Here is a 24,610-nt window from a genome sequence, read left to right as displayed (position 1 = left end):
TCAAATTAGGATTTAGTCAAATTGTTCTGTTAGGTTAAACACAAACTATGGGTATAGCAGCTATGCAAACACAGATTATAGTTTCACTGTTTGGTATTTTCAACCCTATTTGTAAAAGTTTTTTGTAAGAAATAAGCATAATTGCATGCCTAAATTCAGAAAATGTTGCAATGGGAATGAGCTGTGCCCATTTAAGGGAATATATACCGATTAATACATCTAACTATTCACAGAAATCTGGCAAGGTTTCTTAAGCACTATTCATTCATTACTTTTTCAGTTATTTGATTCCACAACCTTAGAAAGCATATAAAATTATCTTGAGAATACAAGTTTTGTCAAACCAGGAAGAACATTAAACATAAGTCCAATAACAAAATATTTTGAAACTTACGTATAAGAAGATAAACTGCTGTCGTAAGTTGATATTACGCCATAATTTTCTTCATTGTAACGAAACATGTCATTGGGATCCCATCCATTAGACTAAAAGAGAATGACGTTTGTTTTTCAAAATGACACTGGAAACACATTCCCTTAAAACTAAGGGCTGATGGCAGAAGTCAAACCTTTTGCCCATTTTCTTGGGCTCATGAATTCACTGTCCACGTAACAAAGTTACTAAAGCCACAATTTATTTCAGGGATCTTTGTTCATCAGATGCATATATTTTAGGCTAAAAAGTCAGGGTGCTTTTTTGTTGTGTTTTTTTTTTTTTTTGTGGTTGGTTGGCTTCTGGTACTCTGTACTAGATGATTAGAGAAGATCAGTGGCTAACAAGTAATACACACATGAATGCCTTTCCAGAAAGTGCAAACTGACAGTTCTAAACAGTAGAAGTGTCCCTCACTGAGGCAAGTGCTAAAACTATTAAAAAGCACTATTAGTGCAATTACCTGAGATACACACCACAGGCAGAAGACCCCCGTTGATCAGGGCAACTTCCCCCACTTTATGAAGTACGCTATTACAGCACTCAAGAATTTAACCTTCACAAATGCTAAATGTTTTGAATGTTTCATAAAAGCACTGACAGTATTCAGTATTCTAATAAATCTCAGCTGTACGGTACGTACACTGGAATTGACAGGGTAACTGTTCTACCCAGACGAAGTTAATAACCGCACGGTAACATGACTAGATTCTCTTCTTTAACATACTGCAGTCTGAATACCTTCCTAAAAAAAATGCATGGTTGAGTAAAAGCTGACTGCTATGATATATAAAGAAGCTTCATTTGAGAATATACTCCTCATTTAACAATTCATAATCTACTGGGATTGTATCTGTGCTTATTAAGTCATGGGTCAGACTTCCACCAATTTCCTTCGTGTTAGCCCTGAGACAGTTAGCTAAGCACAATTTCACCATAACTTACAAATGCAACGGAAGTCAGACAGGAATGCTCTGATTAAACATAAGTCACTTCAGTGCATTGCTGAATTTGGAGTCCTTAATAAAAGCTCCTTTTTCAGCCAGTCCTTGAGTCAAACATGTCCCTTACCACAGCAGCTGCCATTTGTCAATATTTGCCCAAAGTGGCATTTGAAATCCAGCTATTCTCATTCAAATTGTAAGAAAGTACTGTGGCAGCTGCTAGCAAAGACTGAACGTACCCCTGTGTAGGCCAGCATTTTTAGCCAGAAGTTCATTAGTAGATTAAAATTAAGGAATGTTGCAATGCATGTCCAGAGAAATAGCTTGCTTTCTAGAGGCTGTCATAACCGATAAAAAAGCAGTACTTACAACATCCGTCTCTAATGCCTCAAGCTCCTCAGTAGCGCTGCTTTCTCCTCCGTCCCATGGTTCAAGATCCTTTTCTTTGTGCTCACCATTTACTTTAGCACTGATGGCTGAATCAGTAAAAGCATCTACAAGGGAGCGGGGAGGGATGGGGGTGAAATCAAGTTGGTTAAGCACAGGAAGACACTGTATGCACTAGTATTTTTGAGGAACAACCAAATACAACTAGTTCACAAGCACATTAACATCGTTCACCTTCACTTGTAGTTGCTGTATTCAGTGGACTACATTAGAGAGCTATCTACTTCATACTTAGAGTAACTAGGAAGTGCAGACAGACTTCAAATACATCTGTTTACAGGGTGCATTTTTTTGCAACTTCAAGTATGAGACAAGGCATCAAAGAACAGCAGGAATTACTTTCAATTATTTCAAATTCTTTTACACAAACTACGTGTGCGTTTTTGCTAAAAACAGGACTACCCAAGGATCCCCATTCCTACAGAAAACGCAAGACTTGTACAATATGCTTTTCAAAAAAAGCCTCCACAACCACACACTGACATATTATGCAAATAACAAAAAAGCATGAACGCATCCAATCCCATTCTCTAAATAAGCAGAGTACAAGCTTCCCTTTGAATACCTGAGTTTCTTCTATATCCACAATTCCTCAACATACCAGCATGCATGCACACACTTTTACTCCCTTTGCAGTATATCTCAATTATCCATTAGCTTGGAACACCCATTCAATGTGACATGAACAGAGAAGTAAGAATAAAGATCCTGAGCTTGTATTTTTATTTGTTCATGTTTCATTCAAACCAGACTAGGAAAATGGCTGAAGGAATAATACTAAAATACTGAAGTACTGTTAATAAAAAAAAAAAAAGTACAAAGCCATTCATCAAAGAAGCCAAATTTGTATATTTTATAAGCCACTAAATCTCAGAGTTGCCTGTAAATTCTGAAATTTCTTAAACAGAAGGGATTTTTTTTAAATTAAAATTTTTAAAAATAAAATAAGCGAGCTTTTTAGAGTGCCCTTAGTCCTGAATTTCTCATTATCTTTCTCATCATCATCTCAACATCTACAGAAAAAACAAGGAGCAAACATTTCTGATCTTTAAAAAAGATGAGGTCAAACCACCGGACAGTGCTAGATACGAAAGAGTATGGCTTCAATTAATTTTTGGCAAGATCTAAAATCTCATTAAGAGAAATGAATTTTAAAGCCATCATGAAAAGAATTCACAACATAGGATTTGTTGGTCAACAATGTTACAGATTTTAAACAATCACTGATGATTTCTTTTTAATAGACCGTCAATACAACACATTATTCCTGTTTTCCCCAATTTCACAGTTAAAATATGCACTTATATTGGCATGATCTACCAGAACTGTGCTTAGTCTGTCTAGCAACGTACAGAGCTATCTCATGAAATGCTCGCTCAACTCATACACGGAGACCAAAGAAACTATGGATAAGCAATTAAGCATTGTTAATAAGCGTATGTGAAACAAAACGTTACAGAAAATGGATGAAAAGAAAGAAGTTTATTAGCTAAACATTCATGTCAAATACAAAGGAATCAGTAAAATAAGAAAAAGAAAGCCAAATGAAAGAAGGCCACCTAATGAGGCAAACCACTGTTAGGGCTCGTGTGAAATTGCAAAAACCTGCATCAATCACCTTGTGAGCCATCATTGCATACTCCGCCAATGAAGCTGCGATACTAGCTACACGGTTGAGGTTAACACTTTCAAGTGAGATTATTTCAGCTTCTCACTAAGCCTGATGCCTTCAGCAGGCACATTCGAGGATTATATGTAAACTGTTCTGAAACAGAGCCATTATACCATTGTGCTAACTATTAGTGCTGATGCAATATTTCAATCGTTGCATTTTCAACTGTTCAGAAGAGGTAAAAATCAAGGGTGAGAACAGAAGTCATCGACTAACTGCAAGATATTCTACATGATTCCGTGAAGTTACGCATGCATGTTTTATAGTGCCATAGATGTGCGAGCAAAGATATTAAGTTTCCATTATATATTATGGTAACAGAAGCATTATGAAAGGCAAGATGCAGAGACAGAGTGACTGCCAAAAAAGTTACCTGTTTCTGAAGGAACTACAAACAGATATGGAGAGAGAAAAAATTGGAAGACATCAGATATAAATACAGGTGGATTTTTTTCACATTATATGGCTGAATTCAGGCAATGCTAAACTCTTTCAGGCCCTCTAGCAGACATATTCACACTGGTTATACATCTCCCACCTTGCAAAGATCATTTCCATAATAAAACTTCAGCAACATTCCCACTGTTCACAACCCCTTGTGCTACACTACAAACCCTCCAAACAGCCTACAGATCTCTAAGGTACACCAGTTGGACAGAAAACATCTCTCAGTTTCCCTTCATACAAACAGCTTTTAAAATATGCTATAAAAACAGTGTCTATGTTTAAATGTAAACTGAAACTACATAACAAAGTGCTACCTAAGTCCACAGTTAAGGAGTAATGAGAGCATGTTCAAAAGGAAAGCGAAAGTAAGGAGCTTGTATGTGAAACTCTGTTTACCTTAACAATCCCCTGTAGCTAACACAGCCCTGATCTAGACAGGCCAGTGCTGTTCCTGTGCCCAATCCCATTAATTTGATGTTTCATCCTCTCAGATCAGGTATTTTACACCAAATGCAAGTTGGAGGTTGCTTAAGTAACTTAAACAGCGAAATTTACTTCACTGGGGGCATAGGGAAATCTTCTCCGATGAGACTGGATAAACACGAGGTATGAGGACTGATGACAGCACCTGATGGAGGTCATCTGCTGCATTTTAGAAGGGTGTTTCCTTCATTTCTTTTACATAACTTCAGACAAAAAACCTCCATATGGAATGACGACATTTGGGATACTCCAAATAAAATACTAACTTAATAAGCCTCATACGTTCAACCCACCAATTTTCCTATTTAAAAAGCCACATTAAAAAAAAAATCAGCAAAGTGCTGTCAAAAATTACGATGATACAGATGAACTGGGGGGACAAGTCAGAACAGAAACTCCACTATCTAGTGAATGCTATAGGTCTGAGTAAGATCTGAACAGCCAATGCTAAGTTTCCCAGCAGAATCCAGCATGTCACTGGGCACGGGAAGCTTCTCTGCTCTTCCTTTCTTTTTCATTTTAAGTCACAAGTGAGACTGCAACGTCAGCTTAAGCTCTACAACCCAAAAAAGTCTAGAGTTAGGAAAAATTCAAGCTACAAAGGCAGACTTCTAGTCACACAACACAGTCTCATGAGCATCCAGACAAAGTTTAAGTGTAGCAGAAAGGTACCTCAAGGCACAGGTCGCTATTTTCCTGGAACAAACAGCCAGCCAGACACACGGGACACCAAGATTAAAAACATGGCAAGTCAAACAAGACATTAACAAAGCTGATGAGCAACAAAATCAAGAACACACAAAAATTCTTCCAATCGGTGTTTCCAAAATGAAAACATCGCTCTTAAAATTATTAACAAAGTAGAGGCTGAAACAAACTGCTGCTACAGGCACCAACTGGCAGAGCGCTAGCAGACAAGATACTGACTGCACAGGCTCGCCCTCCCTCCTCCTTGTCTGGTGCCTCCTATCTCTGAACTGTTGAAGGAGCAATCCACGTGACACCCTGATATGGCCAAATTTTTATTCGATTCCTTTTATACATGGTAAAACTCAAATCAAAGGTCAAATGAAAACTGGTCATACAAAAAGCTTGAGCTTTAACGCTCAGCTAGCCCCCCACTGCCTCTGTACCTGCTTAACATGAAGGCTCCTGAGCAAAGGAGTTTGATATATTGAGACCTCACTTCTGGTTTCAAAGCCTGCTAACTGGAAAAAAAAAATCCCAAAGACAATTTTACGCAACAGAAATTACATTAAGCAAAAGCGAATTAAATATACACATTCTACGAAAAACTCAGCTTGGGCACATTCATCAAGTGTGTGCTATTAAATGACTTCAAGAAAGGACTGCCAGAATAGAGCAATTAAGAGTCCAGGTTTGATTAATTTCAGCATTTAAAAAGCTTGTTTTCTCAAACATGTTTTGCGCTACTAATGGTAAAGAGCACAAACATGCATTTAAGAGCAACTCTGCAGTTCAAAAGCTATTAAGCCAGGCTGCATTATGTGCCAAAGGTGTTCATGGCGCACAGCAAACTTTGATCAAGTTTAGTATGGCTCAAAGTAAACTGAGGTTTCAGCCTAAATGTTACAAAACAGCTAAGAGTTTATTGTTTAAACTACTCGCTACTGATTTAAAACATAGAAACCAGTTACCACCAGCTCTGCAGACCAACATTTCCTTCCTTTGTTCCTAATATGCCTACTGCTATTCCCCTTGCAACGCTTTCTCTGGAAGGATGCCACTTTCGGTGCTAATTCAAGGAAAAACTCAAATAGACGATTCTCTCTTGCCTTTTTTCATTGGATTTGTAATATTTTTCTCAGAGTGCAGTAACCGTGCCAAAAACCAATAAAAACATTGTAGAAGCCTATTACTTTAACAGTAGTTATGATCTTGAATTGTCTTGTCTTTAAAGAGAAGCCAAGAAGACAACTCAAGCCTTAGTCAAATTTGAATCATATGGAAAGTAGCACGGTGGCCTGATCAGCGCTTAGGACTACAAAAAACACTGCCAGAAGCTGGTTCTGCAGAACGCTGGGGAAACCTACCCTCCTGCTCCCATCATACATACCCTCCTGTTCCAATCATGCAGCCCTAGCTGCTACTAAATCCGAGCGCTTCACCTTTGCTTCAGAAGGCAAAGCAGAGATGTTACATGTTCATACCCTGCCAAGGATGTCAGCTGGCTCGTTAGGGGAGATTTTTAGCTGACAATTCCCACTGGCACATGCAGAAAACTGACTGTCTCTCCTTCCATGCAGACAGAATCGTCTGAGGGGGGAAGATGGACGTGATCTGTCTCCCCTTCCCTGCAGACAGAATCGTCTGGGGGGAAGATGGACGTGATGCGCTTTCACCTGAGTGTCCCCATGCATGCTTCCTTCATCAGCCTGCCGGTACTGCAGAAAGCCCTAACAGCGCAGCGAGGGTCCCTCAGATGACCCCTTTTGAAGCCTAGCAGAAAGCTACTTGAGCACAAAGGTCTAGACAGACAGACAGTTGCAAATTAAGGGCCTAGGCAGTAGGGACAGTTTTTGTAGTGTATTTTTTTCAAACATAAGCTGTCAGAAAGTTCCTATCCACGCAGACCTGCTATTTTTTTCTCCCAGCCCTTCCAATTACTACAGCACGCTTTCTCCACTGATCCATCTGAAGGTGCAATGTCACGCTTGGCATAAGCAAATCTAAGACTGCTGCTTCCAAACGGGGCAGTTTCACCCACCTCAAGCTTATACGGCCATTACCTTGCCTGTCCTCACGCTACTGATGTAGCTGCAGGATGAATTATCAGCTCACTGCTCCAAAGCTGCACACGTAAGATAGCAATGAAAGGTGCTTGGCAGACCACTGCAGATGGCTCTTTCAGAGATAACTGTATTTTCCACTCCTTCTGAAAGGAGAATCCATCCCATTCGCTTTCTCCCTACCCACTGCTCTTTACCACTACTCTTCCAGTCTTTGACAAAAAGGCAGAGACAAGTGAACATCTCTGCTATTCAGGTCTGAGGGTAACTCTGAGGATCAATACCCAGAGTCAGGAGCACCACTTGTCTGCGCTCCTCCAGCTCAGCAGAGAAGCAAATGCCAGAATAAAAATTCATAGAACTCAAGATACTATACTCAACCAGAGAAACAAGATACACTAAAATTTACAAAACCAGTATCTTTTGCAGCACGTAAGTTTACTTCAAGACCTCCTCAACAGTCTAGCATTTGTCTGAGAGTAAGGGGGGATGAAACTACACAAATACCCACACCCCCAACAAACCCTACCCCAGGAAGCTTTTCCTATGGCAAGCGAGTGCTTGTGGAGTGCCCCTTTGCTTGACTACATTTTTTAAGAAGTGAGAGCAAGCTACCTTTCCACCAAATATGTCCAAACTGTACACTAACTTGTCTGGGAAACAGCCAGGACATCAATGGCTAAGAAATGTTAAAATATTTGTTCCTGGAGCTATGGAAGCTAACAGTCTTTGTTCTATACAGAGTGCAACACTGTCAAATGGATCTGGGTGCCAGACAGTAACCTTTCCCAACAGCAATGCAGCAGGGAACACCATCTCCTCACCTAGAAGTTCAGACCCAGTTCTCAGTGCAGATCACACAAGCTTATCTGACTCTGTACCATGAAGGTTTGGGTTTCTTTATAAGAACAAAAGGCCCATCGTTCCTGCATGCATGTTCGTACACTTCCTTTCTTCTGAATCCTTGCTTACTTTATTTCCCAAGAAGCAGAAAGCCCTTCTTTGCTCTAATTTGCAGGTGTGATCAGAGATTGACTTATACTTCCAAGTGTGGTTTCAAGATAATACGTTTTTGAGACAAAATGGAAAGCAGATTAATTTACCCACTACGAGTTATCAAGTTTTGCAGCCTTCTGGTTTATCTTGCTCTGTCTCTGCAGTTTTATGTCAGCTCTCCTCTCCAACTACTTAAGAGATTTAGATGCAAAGGCATTCCACCTAAAAATGCAAACCGAGTGACTGTTCAACCCAAAGCAATTGTTTTCTTCTAGAAAACTTCCATTGAGTAATTATTCCTAGAAGAGTAGTGTATTTTTCATTCCATCTGTTTGCTAAAAACCTATAAAAAATGGGTAATAGAGAGCCCAGTTTGCATTTACATTAAAGTGATTCTATGTTCATAGCAGATCCATTATAAAACAGCTCTGGTGTAATTCAAACTCAAAGTCCCATCCGGAACCTGGAACTTATCTGCATTTAAATGGTACCGCTGCTCTGACATTACGTTTCTTCTTCTAGGAAAAGCAAATTCCTTGAAACAAGCGTCTTAACCTTCAGCCATAAGTCATGCAAGAACATACAGATGTACAAACACAAGGTGAAAGGAGTGAACATCTCTCTTTAAATGTCCACAGATCCCTACCCCTAAGTCACTGCTACACGGGAATAAAGCACGTGTTACGATAAACACTTAGCTCCCAGTGACCACTGTTGATCAACCTGAAAACGTGCAAAAGTGCAATTTCACTCCATGACATAGAAAGATATGAAAAACATAAAGAAAACTTTGATATAGATAATGTTAGGAACCTTAAAAAAAGTATACCTCTTCTGGCATAATTGGTATCCATATCCTTAAAATGCACCATAACAAAATCTGAAGACTTGAATAAGATACTCTCTAGTATGTCTTCACGTTTTGGCCCCAAACTGGATTCTGCGGTTTTCCGATGAGCAGCATCGAGCACTAAATCACACTATGAGAGATATATAAAGAATATCCTAATTTAATGCACAATAAGCTACTAGGTAACTTCACATAAGTGGAAAAAGCAGACATTTACAATAGTTTGCAAAAATGAATCTGCTTGTGTAAACTTAGACATCAATAGTCAAAATAATTGATAATAAATATTCCCATTTAATGAAGCGTTGATTATTCAGTCTTGAAAGAGAAAAGAGGGAGAGTCAAAACTTTAAAAATTACCTTAGGACTGTAAGTTTTAAAAACTCCTTCATATATACCACCATTTTTCACCTGTACTTCACATTTGGATCCCTAGAATGCAAGAAAGATGAAAATGTAGTTTTCTACCAGCCTGACAAATGTGATTTGAACAATTTTCTCAAAAACGTATCTTTACATAAGTATGAGGTGTAAAAATACAGCTTAGTGTTTATTCAAATCTACTTATTCAACATTTGCCTGTTTACAAATACACTTCTTTGTTCGGTAGATGCAAACACTTAGGTCTGTACCACAATTTGTTCTGAAGGGATTTAAAGATAATCGCAGAAGCATTTTTGGTACACACAAGACTCTTGATCGGTTACGCATGCAAACAAGGTTTAGTGCAAAACCAAATCTGTGCGTGGGTACAAGTAAGGATGAAGTCTTATCCTACATTCTAGCTGCTGTGGGACAGTCTGTGTTACCCAATTTTGGCACACGGGGATTTCCCTTATATAAATTCGTTATTTATTCATCATCTCTCTGAAGACAGAAAATTAAGAATAAGACCAGTGAACGTAAGAAATTTGCCATACCTGTTCAAATACAATTTGTAGCTTTCCAAGCCAAATATACACAAAAGTTATTACTGCGATTGTTTAAATTCCAACCGTGGAACTGTTGTATTCACTCCATAATATTACAATTAGTGTAATATTAACAATTCTATGTCACTATAGACACAGTTTACCCTACTTCCCAATGAAGACTTACAACAACTGACGTAAGTATGTGAACCATTCTCATGTTTGCATAGATGCCATCGAAAGAAATCTGAAAGATAAAAATGATGTTGTCATGAATATACAAGAAACACTCATAACAATTCAAAGAGCCAATGCTACAAAGCCAAGGCCAGCTTTCAGCTGTATGCACTAGCTCCTAGAAACACACTGCTCCAAAACCTTAGTTGGCCAACACACGTTGAACTTAAGTCACACCAGATTAGCAGAGGACTCTTACGCCTTTCTCTGATCAATTAAACTTCTGAACACCCATCCTCCCAAACAAGAAAAACTTTATAGAGCCCCTAATGTCACTCAGTGTCAATCCCCTTACTGGCTGGGTGAAGCTCCCACAGTAAGAAGCGTAACTGAAGAGCCCGGCCATCATCCCTCACTGGTTTGAGAGCTATCAACAGGGTAAGGTACCTCAACTGCTGGAGAAGTAAAGAGGTGCTTTGGGGCCCCTCTCCAGCTAACGGACCTGATGACATTCATTAACAGAAGCTAAGGTCATCAGATCACAAAGTGCCAAAGAGCTACAAAGCCTATCACGAAACCAGCCCAAAGGAATTCTCTGCAGTTTCAGAATCCGAGCTCCGAGCCCAGGGAGCTGACCACGCATCCCCGGGCTGCCAGGTGAGGCGCTTGCGCACGCATAGGTGATGCGGGGAGGATGCCTGTGTTTTGTCAACATCTTGCATCTCTCCCCATCAACCTCATGCTCGTCAAGCAAGAGATGCTGAAACGTGCAAGCATCCCACCATATTTTGAGCTTTTTAACCGGCAACACATCCAGTAAGTGTTTAAGGACACTCCTATGCTCAACACCCGGTGTTGTTCAAAGTGCAGTTCAAAGATCCATTTTTTAATCAAGATCCAGATCTTTAGCTTTGATAAAATTCTGCTTTACAAGTCAAGCCATATGTATACTTCAGCAGTATTGAGCCTTGGAAACGACTAAAGCTACACACTCAGGTAATAATGGGTTAGCTATAACAACACTGGGTTTGCTATTTCATAGGAAAGCTAAACAAAATTGCTGCTTTTATTTAACTAAATATGTTGCCTTGCTATCTTTAGTCATCTGTTTAAAGGAGAAACCAATATTAGATAGTTCTCAGATAAAGCAATGCTCTTGAATTTGCTCCTAAGTTAAATTGTATCCACATATTTACAACTATAAACGCAAGAAAATACAGAAGAGATTTATATTAACGTAGTTCAAATGTTTAAGTGTTCCTTCCCTCCTCGCCCTCCCAGGAGATTTAGATGAATGCAAGACGTTATATCTTTAAAAAAGCGTATCTCAGTCTAAAACATTCATCAAGGTATCCAAAATTTGAGAGAATGTTCCACTATCTGCGATTTTCACATTGTTACTCCAGTTCCTGGTAGAGAAGCTGTTTTGTTGTATCTACAAGAGGTACAATGAGGGGGAAAAAATACTCACCGTAGGCTGAGGCGGTCCTTTGCCACTGCTGCGACCTCTGAAATTAAACACACACATCAGATACAATTAAAAATAAATTGCTGAAATTCATCAATTTTGTAGCAAAGAAGAATTCAAAACCCTGACTTCGTGTAGTGTTGAGAATGGGGGCAAAGGAAAACAGCACTTCCCTAGAGCCGAACGTGGCAGTTACAGGGCCTACAGCATTTCTCCTTCAAATACTGACCTACAAGCAAGTACCTTCAGTTACTAGGTAAGAGGGTTACCTACAAAAAATTAAAGGACAAAACAAAGAAAATGCTAACACTGTTTCATTACAGAACTCCACAAATATTCTCTCTCAAGCACAATCCCGTAGCTGAAACGAATTCCAAAGCTTGCTGGCATGCAAAAGCAAAACCACCTCATTTGCACTTTTGGGCTCCATCCCCATCCCCGTCACTTCTTTGGGATTACAACCGCACCGTTGCTGCCTCCCTGACCGAGGGCCACCGACCAACCAGCCCGACCCCAAAACCTGCCAGCCACTGCGAGACCCAGGCAGCTAGCCCACCAGTCCCCCAGCCATAAAAACCAGCAGCTCCTTCCAGTTCAACTCAATGAACGTGTAACATCCACAACGCTTCAAGACGCTTTTAATCAACCTGTAAGCTCTTAACATCAACCTGTAAGCTCTTAACACCTTGCGAAGAGCGATGGAACGGCCTGTGAGCTCCAACTCGGCCATGGCCACCCCAAGAGGGGCCCTGCAGCCAGCAGGTCCCCAGCTACAGCTTCAACGTCACCGGCGTGCCTTCTTCCAAAGCGTTTTCCTTGTACCAGCAAGTTCCAGTCTTAAATATTTCTCTTCGGGATTTAGATTTGTATCACGATGACGACTTAGAGCGCGCACTGTTATGCAAGTAAGGCAAAACAAAGTCTTCGCTTTTATTTCAAAAAATCAATTTCTGAACCAGACCCATCTCACAGATGCACATCCATTTAATTAGAGAGGCCCAAAGAATCATGTTCGTATTTCAAAACATCCAAACAACACTGAAACCTAAATCCAACTGAATGCCAAACACGTTCAGCTGCTTTGGAAAACACTGGGCTGTGGATGAACACAACCTTGCTCTCAAAACAGCATACCCTTATACACGGGACTCGTGAGTTGGTCAAGAAACCAAAGGGTTCTCCCAGATAAGACAAATTTGGCAGAAATCAGCAAGTCCATCAGAGAATCGTGAAAGACTTTAACAGGGAAAAAGAAATGGAAACCCACCAAACTACCGGCTGACCAGTTTAAGAAAACAACCTCCTGCAACAGAAACAGCATCACGCATGCTGATGACATTTGCTGATTGGTAATAAAGGCAGACTTCAGATGTCAAGCTGACATTTGCAGAATACTCGCGAAGCACTAATCTGACAAAAAAATCCCAATGCAAACAGCCTTTATTTAACTACCTGAACTTCCTAGAAGGTAGCGTCACAACTTCGGGCTTGCCCTGGTGAGGAGCAGCTCTTACCCTTTGACACGTCTGCCGTTTGTCAGGCGGCCACCACCTAGAACAGGGCATTAACGTGAGCCCTTTGAGAACCTGGAACATGCAATATTGAGACGAACCATTCTCTTCTTGGAAAGTCATCCCACCAGACGTGAGACGACCCCAAGAAAAAAGGCACAAGCCAGGTCTGAGTTTTCCTTTTGTCATAATCAAAAGCTTCACCAAAGCCGCCTGCCAAAGAACATGGAGGAAGTGAACAATGTCACCAGTTCCTCCTGTTGGCCTCAGAGACTGGAGAAGACATCCCTTCCGACATCAGCTGTAGAAATGGCCAAAACGAGAGCTTGGTGCCTTCGAAATGGAAAGCACTCCCCCGGCGAGCGGCGTGTATTCTTAGAACTTAAATAACCGGCCTGCTAGGCTGGTCAGCAAGCTCACAGCGGTCTGCTTCAGCACTCAACCTGAAGCACCCTGGATTTTCCATCTCCTACCACGCTTCCAAACTTACTGTCTCGCACAGATATGTGAGTAGGAGCAACGTGATCTTGCGCATCCATGCTGGCAAGAGGCTGCAGGTTCTACATCAGAGCAAGAGTTAAGGCAGTTACACAAACTGTACGCGCTGCTCGGATCTGACTGATCTCTTCGCAGACCTGACCTCATTTTCTAGCTACAACCGTCAAACGGAAACCCCTAAAGATACTCACCAAGACTTTAAACAATCCTGCCAACGTTACAACTCAATCATACCTGCACGCACCTTCTGCTAGAACCAAGACTTTGACTTGCAGGTCACCTTCCAAGGGTGAAGGCTCAGTTCGGACTACCTTTTGATGCATCTTTGACATGCCAAATGAAGAATAAGCCAGGGCCTTCACCAATGCGGACGGTCTTTGCCAGAAGCAGCTCGCCACAATTTAAAACCGGAGAATGAAAATGGGGGTGTGAGAAATTAGAAGGGTCAGTAGCAATTTTGCGCTGCTACCTACAGCCACATCTTGATTATAATGAGCGGGGTGAATTAAAAATGCATTTTGTGTTGCAGAAATGTGGTTGAATGGGAGCCTTGGAGAAGGCACAGCACCTTGGCAGATCAAACTGGGAAACCCATTCCAGTGCTTCAGGGTAGGAAAGTCACCCAGGCAGCAAAGTGCTGCACCAGACAAAGTAACTTGACCAAGCAATTAATCTTGGTAGCCAACTCACTGCAGGCTGGTACTTGTACCTTGAGAGTGAAAGTCTACGCAAGGGCTTAATCTCAAATGCTGCACAATAAACATTTTTTTTTTCCCGGAAGCAACTTGTGATTTTTTTTCTCTTTTTATGAACTCTCACTGCCCTACTCCTCAACAGCCCTCGCTCGCCTCCCGTCCTATGTTTACATGCCGAGCAGAGCGTTTGTATAAGCAAAACAAGGTCACGCATTTCTATTTTTCCAGTTAAGTGAAAACCAGTGCAAGTCTTTCCAGGATGCGAAGTTTTCTTTCCAACAGCATCTTCACTCTGAGACGACGGAGAAGAAACAGAGGCACCCACACTGCAATTAATGTCTGCAGCAGCAGCAGTGCAACTACAAAGACCGTGGAATTTAACAGAGGGTATAGGAGTTTCTGGAGCACTCCCTGCCACTACTACAGCTCTGAGAACGATTTAAGGACACTCTACAGAACTTTCATTACAAGTGCAGAGAGCTGATAAAGCCTTCCTCTAAGGAAGAGAGCACAAGTACAAAGTTCAGACCTCGTTTAAGCGCAGAAATTGCCTATATAGGAGTCAAACGGAGCAAAGCTGTCAAATTAAGATCATACGAGTAGTACCGCAGCATTGTTTTCAGTAATTTTTCCCGATGCTGACGTTATTAAATGTCCGCTCTTGTCTTCGTACAAGACAACTTCTGTAGTGCCTGAGCAGATAAGCACGCCTGAATCAAGTGCACACTTGTGCCTGCTGATGGACTTGGTCACCGAGGAACCTCCTTCAGACACCTCGCAACGAATCTGTTGTTAAATTAAAACTTACTCAAAAGCGGCTATGTAACATCCCTCCGAAATGAATTAACTGCTGGAAGGAAAGAGACCTGCAGGTTAGCCGTTTATTTTTGCTCAGCAGTTCAGCACAGCTGCATTAAAACCGACACACACAAAGACATCAGAATGAACTAGAAAACCTCTGAATGCCATGTGGGACCAAGCCTCCAGAACAGTCCCTCGCGTTATTTCCGAGCGCCTCGGTCATCAATATCCCCAATTGTTTCTACCCAAACAGAACCGACACCTCCTTTCTGCCCTTTCCTTAAGCCTTTAGTCGGGCTAATAAAGGATGGCAAGAAAAAGGAAAATAAGAGCAGGCAAGAAGCGCCAAGCCTCAAAAGCAAGCTACACAACGTTGGATAATTTCATTTTTAACTTTTTAATGGTTAAACCAACGTATAAAAGACAGAAATTTAGAATATTCATAAAGGGCGCCCAGGTTCGCTTGGGCAAGAAAGTTACCAAGAAGAAAGGAAAAGGGCCTTTTGCCACAATTGTAGCCAGGCGTGTAACCCTCCAAAACCAGAGCTGGGGGTGCTCTGCCTTCAGACAAAACGCCACCGGGGAAAAAAAAAGGCTGCCGAGTTTGAAGGCAGGCTGAGGCAGATGCGACCTCCAGCCATAGGGCTGCTAGCCTTCTCGTGGTTGTATTAGGGACAAACTGAACTAAACCTCAAATCGTAGGATATCAGGTCAGGTTTTGACTGGTGCTTGGGGCAGGTTTGTAGATGAGGCCCTACATTTTCCCCATCTAACATCTATTTCCCAGTCTAGCATCTATTGGCATCCCCCTTCCAGCCCAATTTCCCATCTGCCATATTCCACGTGCTGCCACTACCACGTACAAGCAGAATTATTGCACTTCCTGCCTCTTTTATAAAAATTTATTAATTCTTCACGTTTAAGTTTTGAACACCTGTAAAGAAGCCTCCTTTTGTGATTTCCTTCCCCAGTGTAAAAGGGGAAGGAATAACAATGAAAAGCAAACGCTGGAATTTCCCACTCTTTCCCACAAGCTCTTACCTTTTCTAACACGAAACACGTAAATCCACCGCTCCGAGACCACGGAAACACGCACAGGGAGCAAGGCTGACCCTCGCTCACTACCAGGTGCTTAGCCCAACAAAGTATTACAGTACTAAAACCAGCATAAAATTAAGCCCAGGACAGTTTACTATCAGACAACTTTCTACCCAAATTTAAGCCTTTACGAGCAATATGGCCCTGAAAAGCAACATTCTGTTGCATGTCAAGGAGAAAAACTAGAAAAGAAAAAAGGATACCCGTGCTGCAGAGAACTGAGCTGCAATGCTGCTAAGAAGAAAGCCTGGCAAAAACTGGAGATGTTTAAATTTCTGTTAAACATAACGCTTTGAGTTGAAAGCAAGATGCAGGCCAGCTAAAAAGCAATTTGATTTTTCAAACAGGAAAGCCGCTTAGCTCTTCATTTACAGGAAAAAAATTGCAGCGTGAACCACCCTAAAGTTTGAAGTCCAAAAAGAGGCAAGACTTCTCTTTAGGGTAGCGATAGGAAAAGCTCCCTGAAGGTGTCCTCTGGGGCTCCATCAGCGCAGGGACTGGGATTTTACTGACTTGTCATTCAGAGCCAACTTCAAGAATCAATTTTTATTTTTATTTTTTTAAGAAAAAAAGGTATAAACACCACTGTGGGCACACGTTGGTCTTTTAACAGTCCCACGACAACTTCCTAGGAAGTTCTGAAATGGAATCTATCCAACAAAAGCAGAAAGGCAACAACGCTGGGAGGAGAAGCCCAATGGCTTTAATTTTAAAGCTCGACAAAGGAATTGAAGCTCACACCTTTAATCTACCGAGACAAACGCTTACAGTGATACGGAATTTTGCAAAATAAAAATGTTAAAAAAAGCTGTGGGTTTTGTTGTCCTTCACGTTAACCTCTATAGTGCCACTGTCTGTTGGCAGGGGTAACTGTTCAGCAAGGCACAGTAAACACCATGGGCAACCCAGACAGCCATATGTAAAAACCAGGGAATTATTTCAGTGCTGGGGCACCCGCTGACACTATTTAAGTTCATTTCGTTCTTTTCCACCCTACCAAGGCTTTTCCCCTTCCAGTTCCCCAGAGCGGTAACAAAGTAAAACTCCATTTTCAGGGATGTGCAACAATGGAGCCGCCGTCAACTCTTTTTATTGCCGACGCACCAAACTGAGGGGGGGGAAAAAAAATTAAAAAATAAAAATAAAAAAAATAAAGGCCAGGTTGAAGGGAACTGCCCGGAGCGTGGTGACCTTCAGCCCGCCACCATCCTCCTCCTCCGATTGTTCGCTGGGACCCCCAGAGCTTGGGGGAAAACCAGGCGAGAGGCAGGGCCTGGCCCCCTCGGGCGGCTCGGCCGGGGCCGGCTGCGGGGCCGGGGGGGGGCGGAGAAGGGGGGCCCGGGAGGGGGAGGACCGGAGGGGGAGGACCGGGAAGGGAAGGGAAGGGAGGGCCCCGGCCCCTTTGCTTCCCCCCCCCCCCCCCCTTCTCCTCCAGGGCCCGGCCTTGCTACGAGCGAGCGCCCATCGCTGCAGGCCGCCGGGCGCTGCGTTTTGTTGCGATCCGGGGGGGGGGGGCGAATAAATAAATAAATAAAAAATAGATTTCAAAAATAGATTAAAAAAATAAAAATTCAAAAATTTTTTTTTTTTAAATGCGATCGGGAGGGATTAAGGCGCAGCGGGAGGATGCCGGGGGGGGGGGGGGGGGGCTCCCAATCTCTGCCCCCCCCCCCCCCCTTTTTCTCCCATTTTCCCCCCCCCCCCCACGTGCGGCCCCATCGGGCCCCGCCGCCCCCCCCCCCCCCCCCTTTGCAGGCGGCTCCCGTCGGCCTCGGGGCTGAGGGAGAAGAAGGGGGGGGGTGGGAGAAGCGCAGCGGCAGCCCCTCGCCCCCCGCCGCGGCCGCAAAATGGAGGCGGCCCCGGCGCGTCCCCGGCCCTCCGTGAAGGGCACCGGGCCGCGGCCTCGCCCCGGCGGCGGCACTGCGGAACCGGCGGGGCTCCCCCCTTCCCCCCCCCCCCCTCCCTCCCTCCCCCTCCCCCTCCTCCTTCCTCCCCCTTCCTCCTCCTCCTCCTCCTTCCCCCCCTCAGCCGTGAGCGGGGCCTTGCGGCCGCCCCGCCCGCCGCCATGCCGGCTCCCCCGCCCCGCCGGGCGGAGCCCCCCGCGCCGCGGCCCCGCTCCCGCTGCTTCTCCCCCCCCCCCCCCCCCCCCCCTCGCTCCGGCCTCCTCCTTCCTTCCCCCCCCCCCCGTCGCCTCAGCCCCGGTCCCGCCGCCGCCCGTGGGGGCCGTTGCGGGGGAGGCAGGGCCGTGAGGGGCCGCGAGGGGCCGTGAGGGCAGCCCCCGCCGCCGCCGCGCACCCACCTGCCCATGTTCTGCCTCCCGCCGCCCGCTGCTGACGGGAGGCCGGGGCCGCCGCCGCCTCCTCCTCCTCCTCCTCCACCACCTCCTCCTCCTCCACCTCCTCCTCCGCCGCCACCACCGGGGGGTTTGCGGTTGTTGCCGGCGGCCTGCGCCGCCGCCGCCGCCTGCTTGAGGGACATGGCGAGGGGCTGAGGGGGAGAGGGAAGGGAGGGAAGGGGAGGGCGAGAGCCGGGGCTGAGGAGAGGGCCGGGCCGCTGGGACGAAGGGAGGGGGGGGGGAGGGAGGGAGGGAGGGGGAGGCCGCGCTGCGCTGACGGGAGCCGGGGGGGGCCGGGGTCGGGGGCCGGGGCTGGGCTCGGCGGGGCTCGGCCGGGAGCTCCCCAACGGCGCGAGCGGGGCGGAGGGAGCGGAGCGGAGCGGAGCGCGGCGCGGAGGGATCCGGCCGCTGAGGGGAGGGGGGGGGCAGCCGGGACTACACGGTGATGGGGGGGGTAAAAGGAGGGGGGGGGGGGGTTAACGGGGGTACCGGGCTCGGCTGAGCCCCCCCTCCCGCCGCTCCCCCGGGATCCCCGCGGAGACGGGGAGGGGGGGAAAGGGAGAAGGGAGGCGGCGGGGGAGGGGATGGATTGGGGGGGGAGGCCGCGGACTCTTTACGGGAAGTCGGAGGGAGACGCGGCGGTGCTGCGGCGGGTGAAGGGGCGGAGGCGGGGGAGCGGCGGGACGGGGACACGTGAGGCGGCGCGGGACGGCGCCGGGCTGCGGGGCCCGGCACGGCCCTCACGGCCCCTCACGGCACCCGCCGCCGGCCCCTCACCGCCCCGCGGGGCCCCAACCGCCCCCTTCTCCTCATGCCCGAGCCCCGGAGGAGGAGGAGGCCGAATGCTGAGGGCCCTGTGGTGCGGCTCGGCCCCGCCGGCAGCCCCTGACGGTTGCAAAATCCTGGGGTCCCCCCCCCCAAAAAAAAAACTAAAAAATGCCGCAGTCTGAAGAAAAAAAGCGATGCGTTGCGCTCACCGGCAGCAGCGAGGAGCCTGGGGTGGCACCAGGGCTCCGGGTGTTGTCACGGCTCCTCAGCGAACGCTGATACATCAAAATAAAACCTCCCCTGTCCCGATAAAAGCCCGTGTACGTACGGGATTAGCGAGAGCAGATGTAACTTCAAAACCCAAGAGCTAAATTGATTTATAGCCATGGTTACTCAAAATGCTCGGAGTCTAATCTATTCATAGAAATGCTCCAGAAATCCCACAGGATTCAAATGTAATAAGCAGGAGCGGTGCTGTTAGGCAGGCATTATTTATACACCTTGCTTGTAAAGCAACAGTTTTCCCGTGCGGTTGAAAGTTGTGGGTGGCAGCACACGGTGGTAAAAAGATAACAATATTTAACAGCTTTCTTAAATTAGCATTTTCCCTATACTTTTGACTGTTAAACTCCTGGTTTTGTTTTACCTTACAGGCCCGAATAGCCCTGTGGTTAACGCGTTGTTCGCTAGGTGCCGGGTGCTAGCTGAAATGGGCTCCGCACTAAGAATCGCTCCGCTGAAAACACTCGCCCAAAACAGAGGCAGAAGTTTCAAGGAAGTTACGTTTTCCCATCGCTTCAGTGAACTTGCTGAACGTTTTGCTACTTCGCGGCCACAGAATTGAGAGAGGAGGATATCGAGGATTTCTGCAGTCCGGGAAGTTCTAGTAAAGGGAAAAACTAACGTTTCCCAAAAGAAAAGCTAAGAAACGACTTTTAAAAATCATACGTATATAAATAAAATAATAAAATCCACTAGCGCACACACAAAAACATACATTTCACCGAATTCCTAAGGTCTTCTGTGCCTTTTGGTTTGTCCCAAAGGACCTCAGACTGAGGACCTCAAAGTGCTGCCGCAACAGGAGAAACGCAGCAGGTGAGGAACCGGATGGTTCCAAAATACACCTTGAAATGAATTCGAGTAAGCTACGGGTAGAAAGAGGGCTCCTTACTCAATACTGATTTCGTCAGTGTGCTTCACATGATAAAAAACATTTCCCAAAAAGCCAAGGAAGTCTGATAAGAGACAAAGTCCAGCACATCCAGGACACTTAAGAGGGCTTTTGTTTTTGTTTTTTTTTTTAATGTAAAGGAAGTTATTTCAATGCTTTTTCAGCTAGGAACATTTACGTGCACGGCAATTAGTCACTCTTTGTGGAGTAAAGGTTAAGAACTATTACAGAGCCTCCACTGTGCTGAAGTGGCAGCCATGCTGTGGAGTCCTGCTGGCAAAGACGAAGCCCTTGATATTCAAGGATGTCAGGAACACAAAAAGCAAGTTCCACGGGCAGGGATGGTTTCTAAGACGTGATATGAACACACTAACTTATATTTTGGGGCAACATTACGTACTTTGAAAGTGGTTGTGTGAATAAGGCTCTCGTGTTCGTATCTGCAGTAATGACTCAAGCGCAGTTGCTGTTTGACTTGTTTTCTCCTTCAATGTATTCTTTGTTTTGTTAAGCTCTGTTTGGCTTTCATTGTGCCTCCCGTTTTTGTTTGTCGAGCATCTTCATGCAAACACTTCAAAGCGAACGCAGCAGTGACCGAGCCGAAGTGGCTGGGGCAGCGACGTCCACCAGCGGACCTGCAGTTTGGGCACCGGGCCCGGCCGCAGCCCGACGGAGGCAGCAGGGGCTGCTTTCAGCCTCTCGTCGCGAGTGCGCTTCCACGGCGGACCCAACGCGCCCGTGCAACGGGATCGTGCTCCCGTTACGGCACGCAGCTCCCTTTACCCGTGGCGTTCGCTTCTACCTGCGTACGGCTCTTCTCTTACAGGCAGCGATTCCCAATATTCCGTTTTTATTGCTTTATGATTTGGCTCTATTGACACGCACACAGCTTTTTTTTTTTTTTTTTTTCCTGGATGCAGTGGTCTGCCTGCAGCAAAACTCCAGACTCAACGTTACATCCTCCGTGGCCAAGAAACAGAAGCAGCCGGCTCCAAAGGAGAATCACGTCCTATTTTGCCCTTTCTGTCCACGTCCCGGGTTAGAGCTGGTCTTTCTCCGGACTACTACTTTCATTCAGTTCTGCGTCTACATGTGCGAGCTGTATTTGCACATGAAGATTAATGAGCCTGATAGCATCGTTACTTACCCGGAAGTGCTGCATGATGCAACGTTTCCTTGATACAACCTGCTCTGAGGTATCGTGCTCTTCCTCGAGCCAGCCAGGGTGATCCTCAGCGGTCTTCAACGTGATGAAACACGCACGCCTGTGGAGGGACAGCCGACACGAGCCCTCAGCATTTATTTTAAGCAAAATCAGCTGTTAGAGCAGCTCGCAGACCTGAGTATTTCTACACGCGTGTTTTCTTTTCCCTGAAGACTTCTCTTATTTATCCATCACCACTAATCCTCTTCTCGGAGGCTGCAGCTTTGTGAACAATGCTATGGGCACGGGGAATCTCCGAGCAGACGCTCAGAAAGACGTTAGGAAAACAAATCAGGTACTCTAACAAACGAGAAGCACTTCCCGGAGAGATACGATATCAGCTAGTCACCAGAGCTGCAATCAGTTTTAACTGATGAACGCACCACTGGCCAAACCTGAAAGAGGCATGTGCACATCACTGCGCAAAGCCCCAGCTCCGAGGCGAGACAACCGCTGCCTTCTTCAGCTCTTCCTCCCCGCCCCGGTCGCTGTGCGGAGTCTTTTCATTGCCCGCAGCCCCTCCAAGTCACAGCTCGACTCCGAGAAGAGACCAGCTCCCATCAAACACGTGTTTTGGAGCCGCACGTGCACCTTTATACCGCTGCCTTCCCAATTCCTTTCAGCCCACCAACACCCTCCTCCAGCTCCCTTCGGGCTGCGGATGGCAGACGCGCCGCGGGGCCGCGCACGCCCCGCCGCCTCCCTGCTGCCTACAGGAGGTGAGGGAAAACGCTGATGTCCACAGGGCTTGGGAGAGAGGGGCGCGAGTGCCGGAGCTCCTTTCACCTGTAGCCACCATCTTAACGAACCTCGCTCTCCGTTTCCGTCGGCTGCGGTCACTAAGCGAGGGCTTTCCCTTCCTCGGCAGGCAGGAGCCGTTCGGAGGCGCCCCAGCTTCACCGTGGTTGGTTTGGGATGGGGCTGCAAACGGGGAGCCCCCGGCTCCGCCCTAGCACCAGGAGGTCTTCGACCTAGCCCCGTGCTTTATTCGATAGCTGTTTTATTTATTCGATTTAGCTTTTTCACAAAGGGGAGGGGAGAGCCCAGCCTAACTCCTGCTAAGCAGCAGCAGACAAAGCGATCGTTATGCCAAGATTTAGCTCTTAAATCCCTCAAGATCTGGTGCTCGTAGAGCATAAACAACCTTCGCCTCGCAGCCTCGTCGAGCTGTGCCTCCACATTTCCCGAGCGCTGCTGCGCAGACCCTTCAGTACCCGTCCTCTCCCTCTATCCCTTTGCTGAGACAGGCATGCCAACAAGGAAGCCAGTTGCCATGGCATTTTTTCCCCCTACAGACAGATGTCCATTAAAAACCAAGTCAGCCTCAGGTTTGCTTCACAGAGCAGCTTTCCGTTGTTATTACCAGCATGCAAGGAATTTCCACCGTGCCCCCTCACCTCAGATGTTTCGGTGCACTTTGGTTTTAATCCCCAGTGATTAGAAGGAAACCACTCCAGAGCAGGCACAGGTAACGTTTAAAGGACAAACCTAGGCTCAGGATCTTGTTTGACGTTTTTTGGCACGTGATCGGGTTTGGAAAGGGCTGAATTTGCTACCTCTGGCGTCCCCCCTCCTGATCTCTAGAAATCCCTGCTAAAATCATCAGAAATATTGGAGCTGTGGAATTTTTCCCCTTGCACCTGAGGTTCGGACCGGTGATTTTGGCTCGGGGTGAGCCCTGGGAGCATCGTCAGCAGCTCCATCGGCGGAGAAAGGGCTCCCACCCCTCCGTGCAGGGACCCCCGGGGCCCAGCCTCTGCTGGCAGCGCCGAGCGCTTCCAGCGTGCGTGCGCGTGTCGAGGAGGGGTGTCTCCTCCTTGGTTCCGAGGCCACGTTTTTGTTTAAGGTTGGAAAAAAGCTTAATGGATTCCATACTCCCCCTCAGCCCATCCTGCCTGCAGTCGGGGCCAAGGGCTCGGCAGCAGTGTCCCCAGGGGAGAGCGGGGGGCGTCCTGCCGAGCACCAGCACCGCCCCACCGGCGTCTCCGCGGGGCTGAGCCGCAGAGGGAACCCGCCGGGTGTTTTTCTTCGGGTGGCAAAGCCCTGAGCGCACGGGAACCTGACGCCGAAGCTTAGCTGTGCGCGGGAACGCAGGGAAATCGGTTTTCGCTGCCGAAGCGCCGCAGCGCTGAGACAACGTGGATGATGGCAGCAGAGCTGCTGAAGAAATCCTCGCGCTGACGTCCAGGGAGGGTCTCCCTTCTCGTGCCTGGGTTTCAACCCGGCGTGCTTTCCAACGCGTTCTCCGTTTCGGCTGGGGCACTTGGGAGCCATAGACCTTCTGCGTGGGAGCTGACATTTTGGAGGCATGACTGCAGCTCAGAGCTCTGCATCCGGGCTGGCTCGCACCACGTTTTCCACAAGAGCCTGGGCTTTCAAGGGAGCCAAAACGGCACAATTTCAGCTACGGCCCGCAGGAACTGCGAATACGCGCGGCTCCGTGGAAGAGCGGGGTCTGAGAACATACCCAGATGCGGGGTCCCGAGGGAGGATTCCCTTCCAGACCCACGGAGTCGCTTCCCAAGATGAAGCACTTGGATTTCTCCTCTCGGTTACAGCTAGCGCAGCTGCAAACACGATCAGGAATACCTAATCCTCTTAACCGCTCCTGCAGCACGACTGATCGCTGCGGAGGAAAGCGCTGCGGCCCCGGGCGCGCTGCCTGCGGTGCCACCCAGCCGCGGACAAACCCCGGCAGCCCCGCAGCCGCTCCGTCCCCCCGCGGACCCCTCGGGACCCGGAGGTGGGTCGCCCTTGCCGTGAAGCCGCAGGGGCAGGATGGTGAGGGGGAGGCCAGGAGCTCCTGGGATTTCTGCGTCTCCCCCGGGAAGCCGGAGCGAATTCGGAAGTATTTGGTGAGGAGAATTGTCTGGAGAAAGCCCCCTCTGCCCCTGGCGCATTCCCTGTGCTGGTGGAGCGAAGCAGGCAGGATGGGAGCAGCCGGGTCC

General features: G+C 46.8%; 1 protein-coding gene across 14 annotated transcripts in view; it reads right to left on the bottom strand.

Annotated features, from left to right (window-relative positions):
* Positions 1-18,758, bottom strand: part of ATXN2 (ataxin 2) — a 51,131-nt gene extending 32,373 nt beyond the window's left edge. For 5 of the 14 annotated variants that reach the window (XM_066979333.1, XM_066979335.1, XM_066979343.1 and 2 more), the window contains exons 1-8: positions 18,481-18,757; positions 11,582-11,618; positions 10,121-10,180; positions 9,383-9,454; positions 9,002-9,152; positions 3,870-3,884; positions 1,747-1,871; positions 395-486 (exon numbers count right to left, since the gene is read on the bottom strand). In XM_066979333.1, the coding sequence (XP_066835434.1) occupies positions 395-486; positions 1,747-1,871; positions 3,870-3,884; positions 9,002-9,152; positions 9,383-9,454; positions 10,121-10,180; positions 11,582-11,618; positions 18,481-18,659 (731 nt within the window). In that variant the 5' untranslated portion in view covers positions 18,660-18,757. Of the gene's footprint in view, positions 1-394; positions 487-1,746; positions 1,872-3,869; positions 3,885-9,001; positions 9,153-9,382; positions 9,455-10,120; positions 10,181-11,581; positions 11,619-18,480 lie in introns of all 14 variants that reach the window. The other 9 variants (XM_066979336.1, XM_066979337.1, XM_066979338.1 and 6 more) reach the window with 5 other exon arrangements.
* Positions 18,759-24,610: the final 5,852 nt, after the last annotated feature.

This window comes from Anser cygnoides, chromosome 17 (genome assembly GCF_040182565.1).
Source record: "Anser cygnoides isolate HZ-2024a breed goose chromosome 17, Taihu_goose_T2T_genome, whole genome shotgun sequence".
Classification (NCBI taxonomy): Eukaryota; Metazoa; Chordata; class Aves; order Anseriformes; family Anatidae; genus Anser; species Anser cygnoides.
Note: the sequence above shows the minus strand (reverse complement) of the source record. Positions and strands in the feature narration are given on the sequence as shown.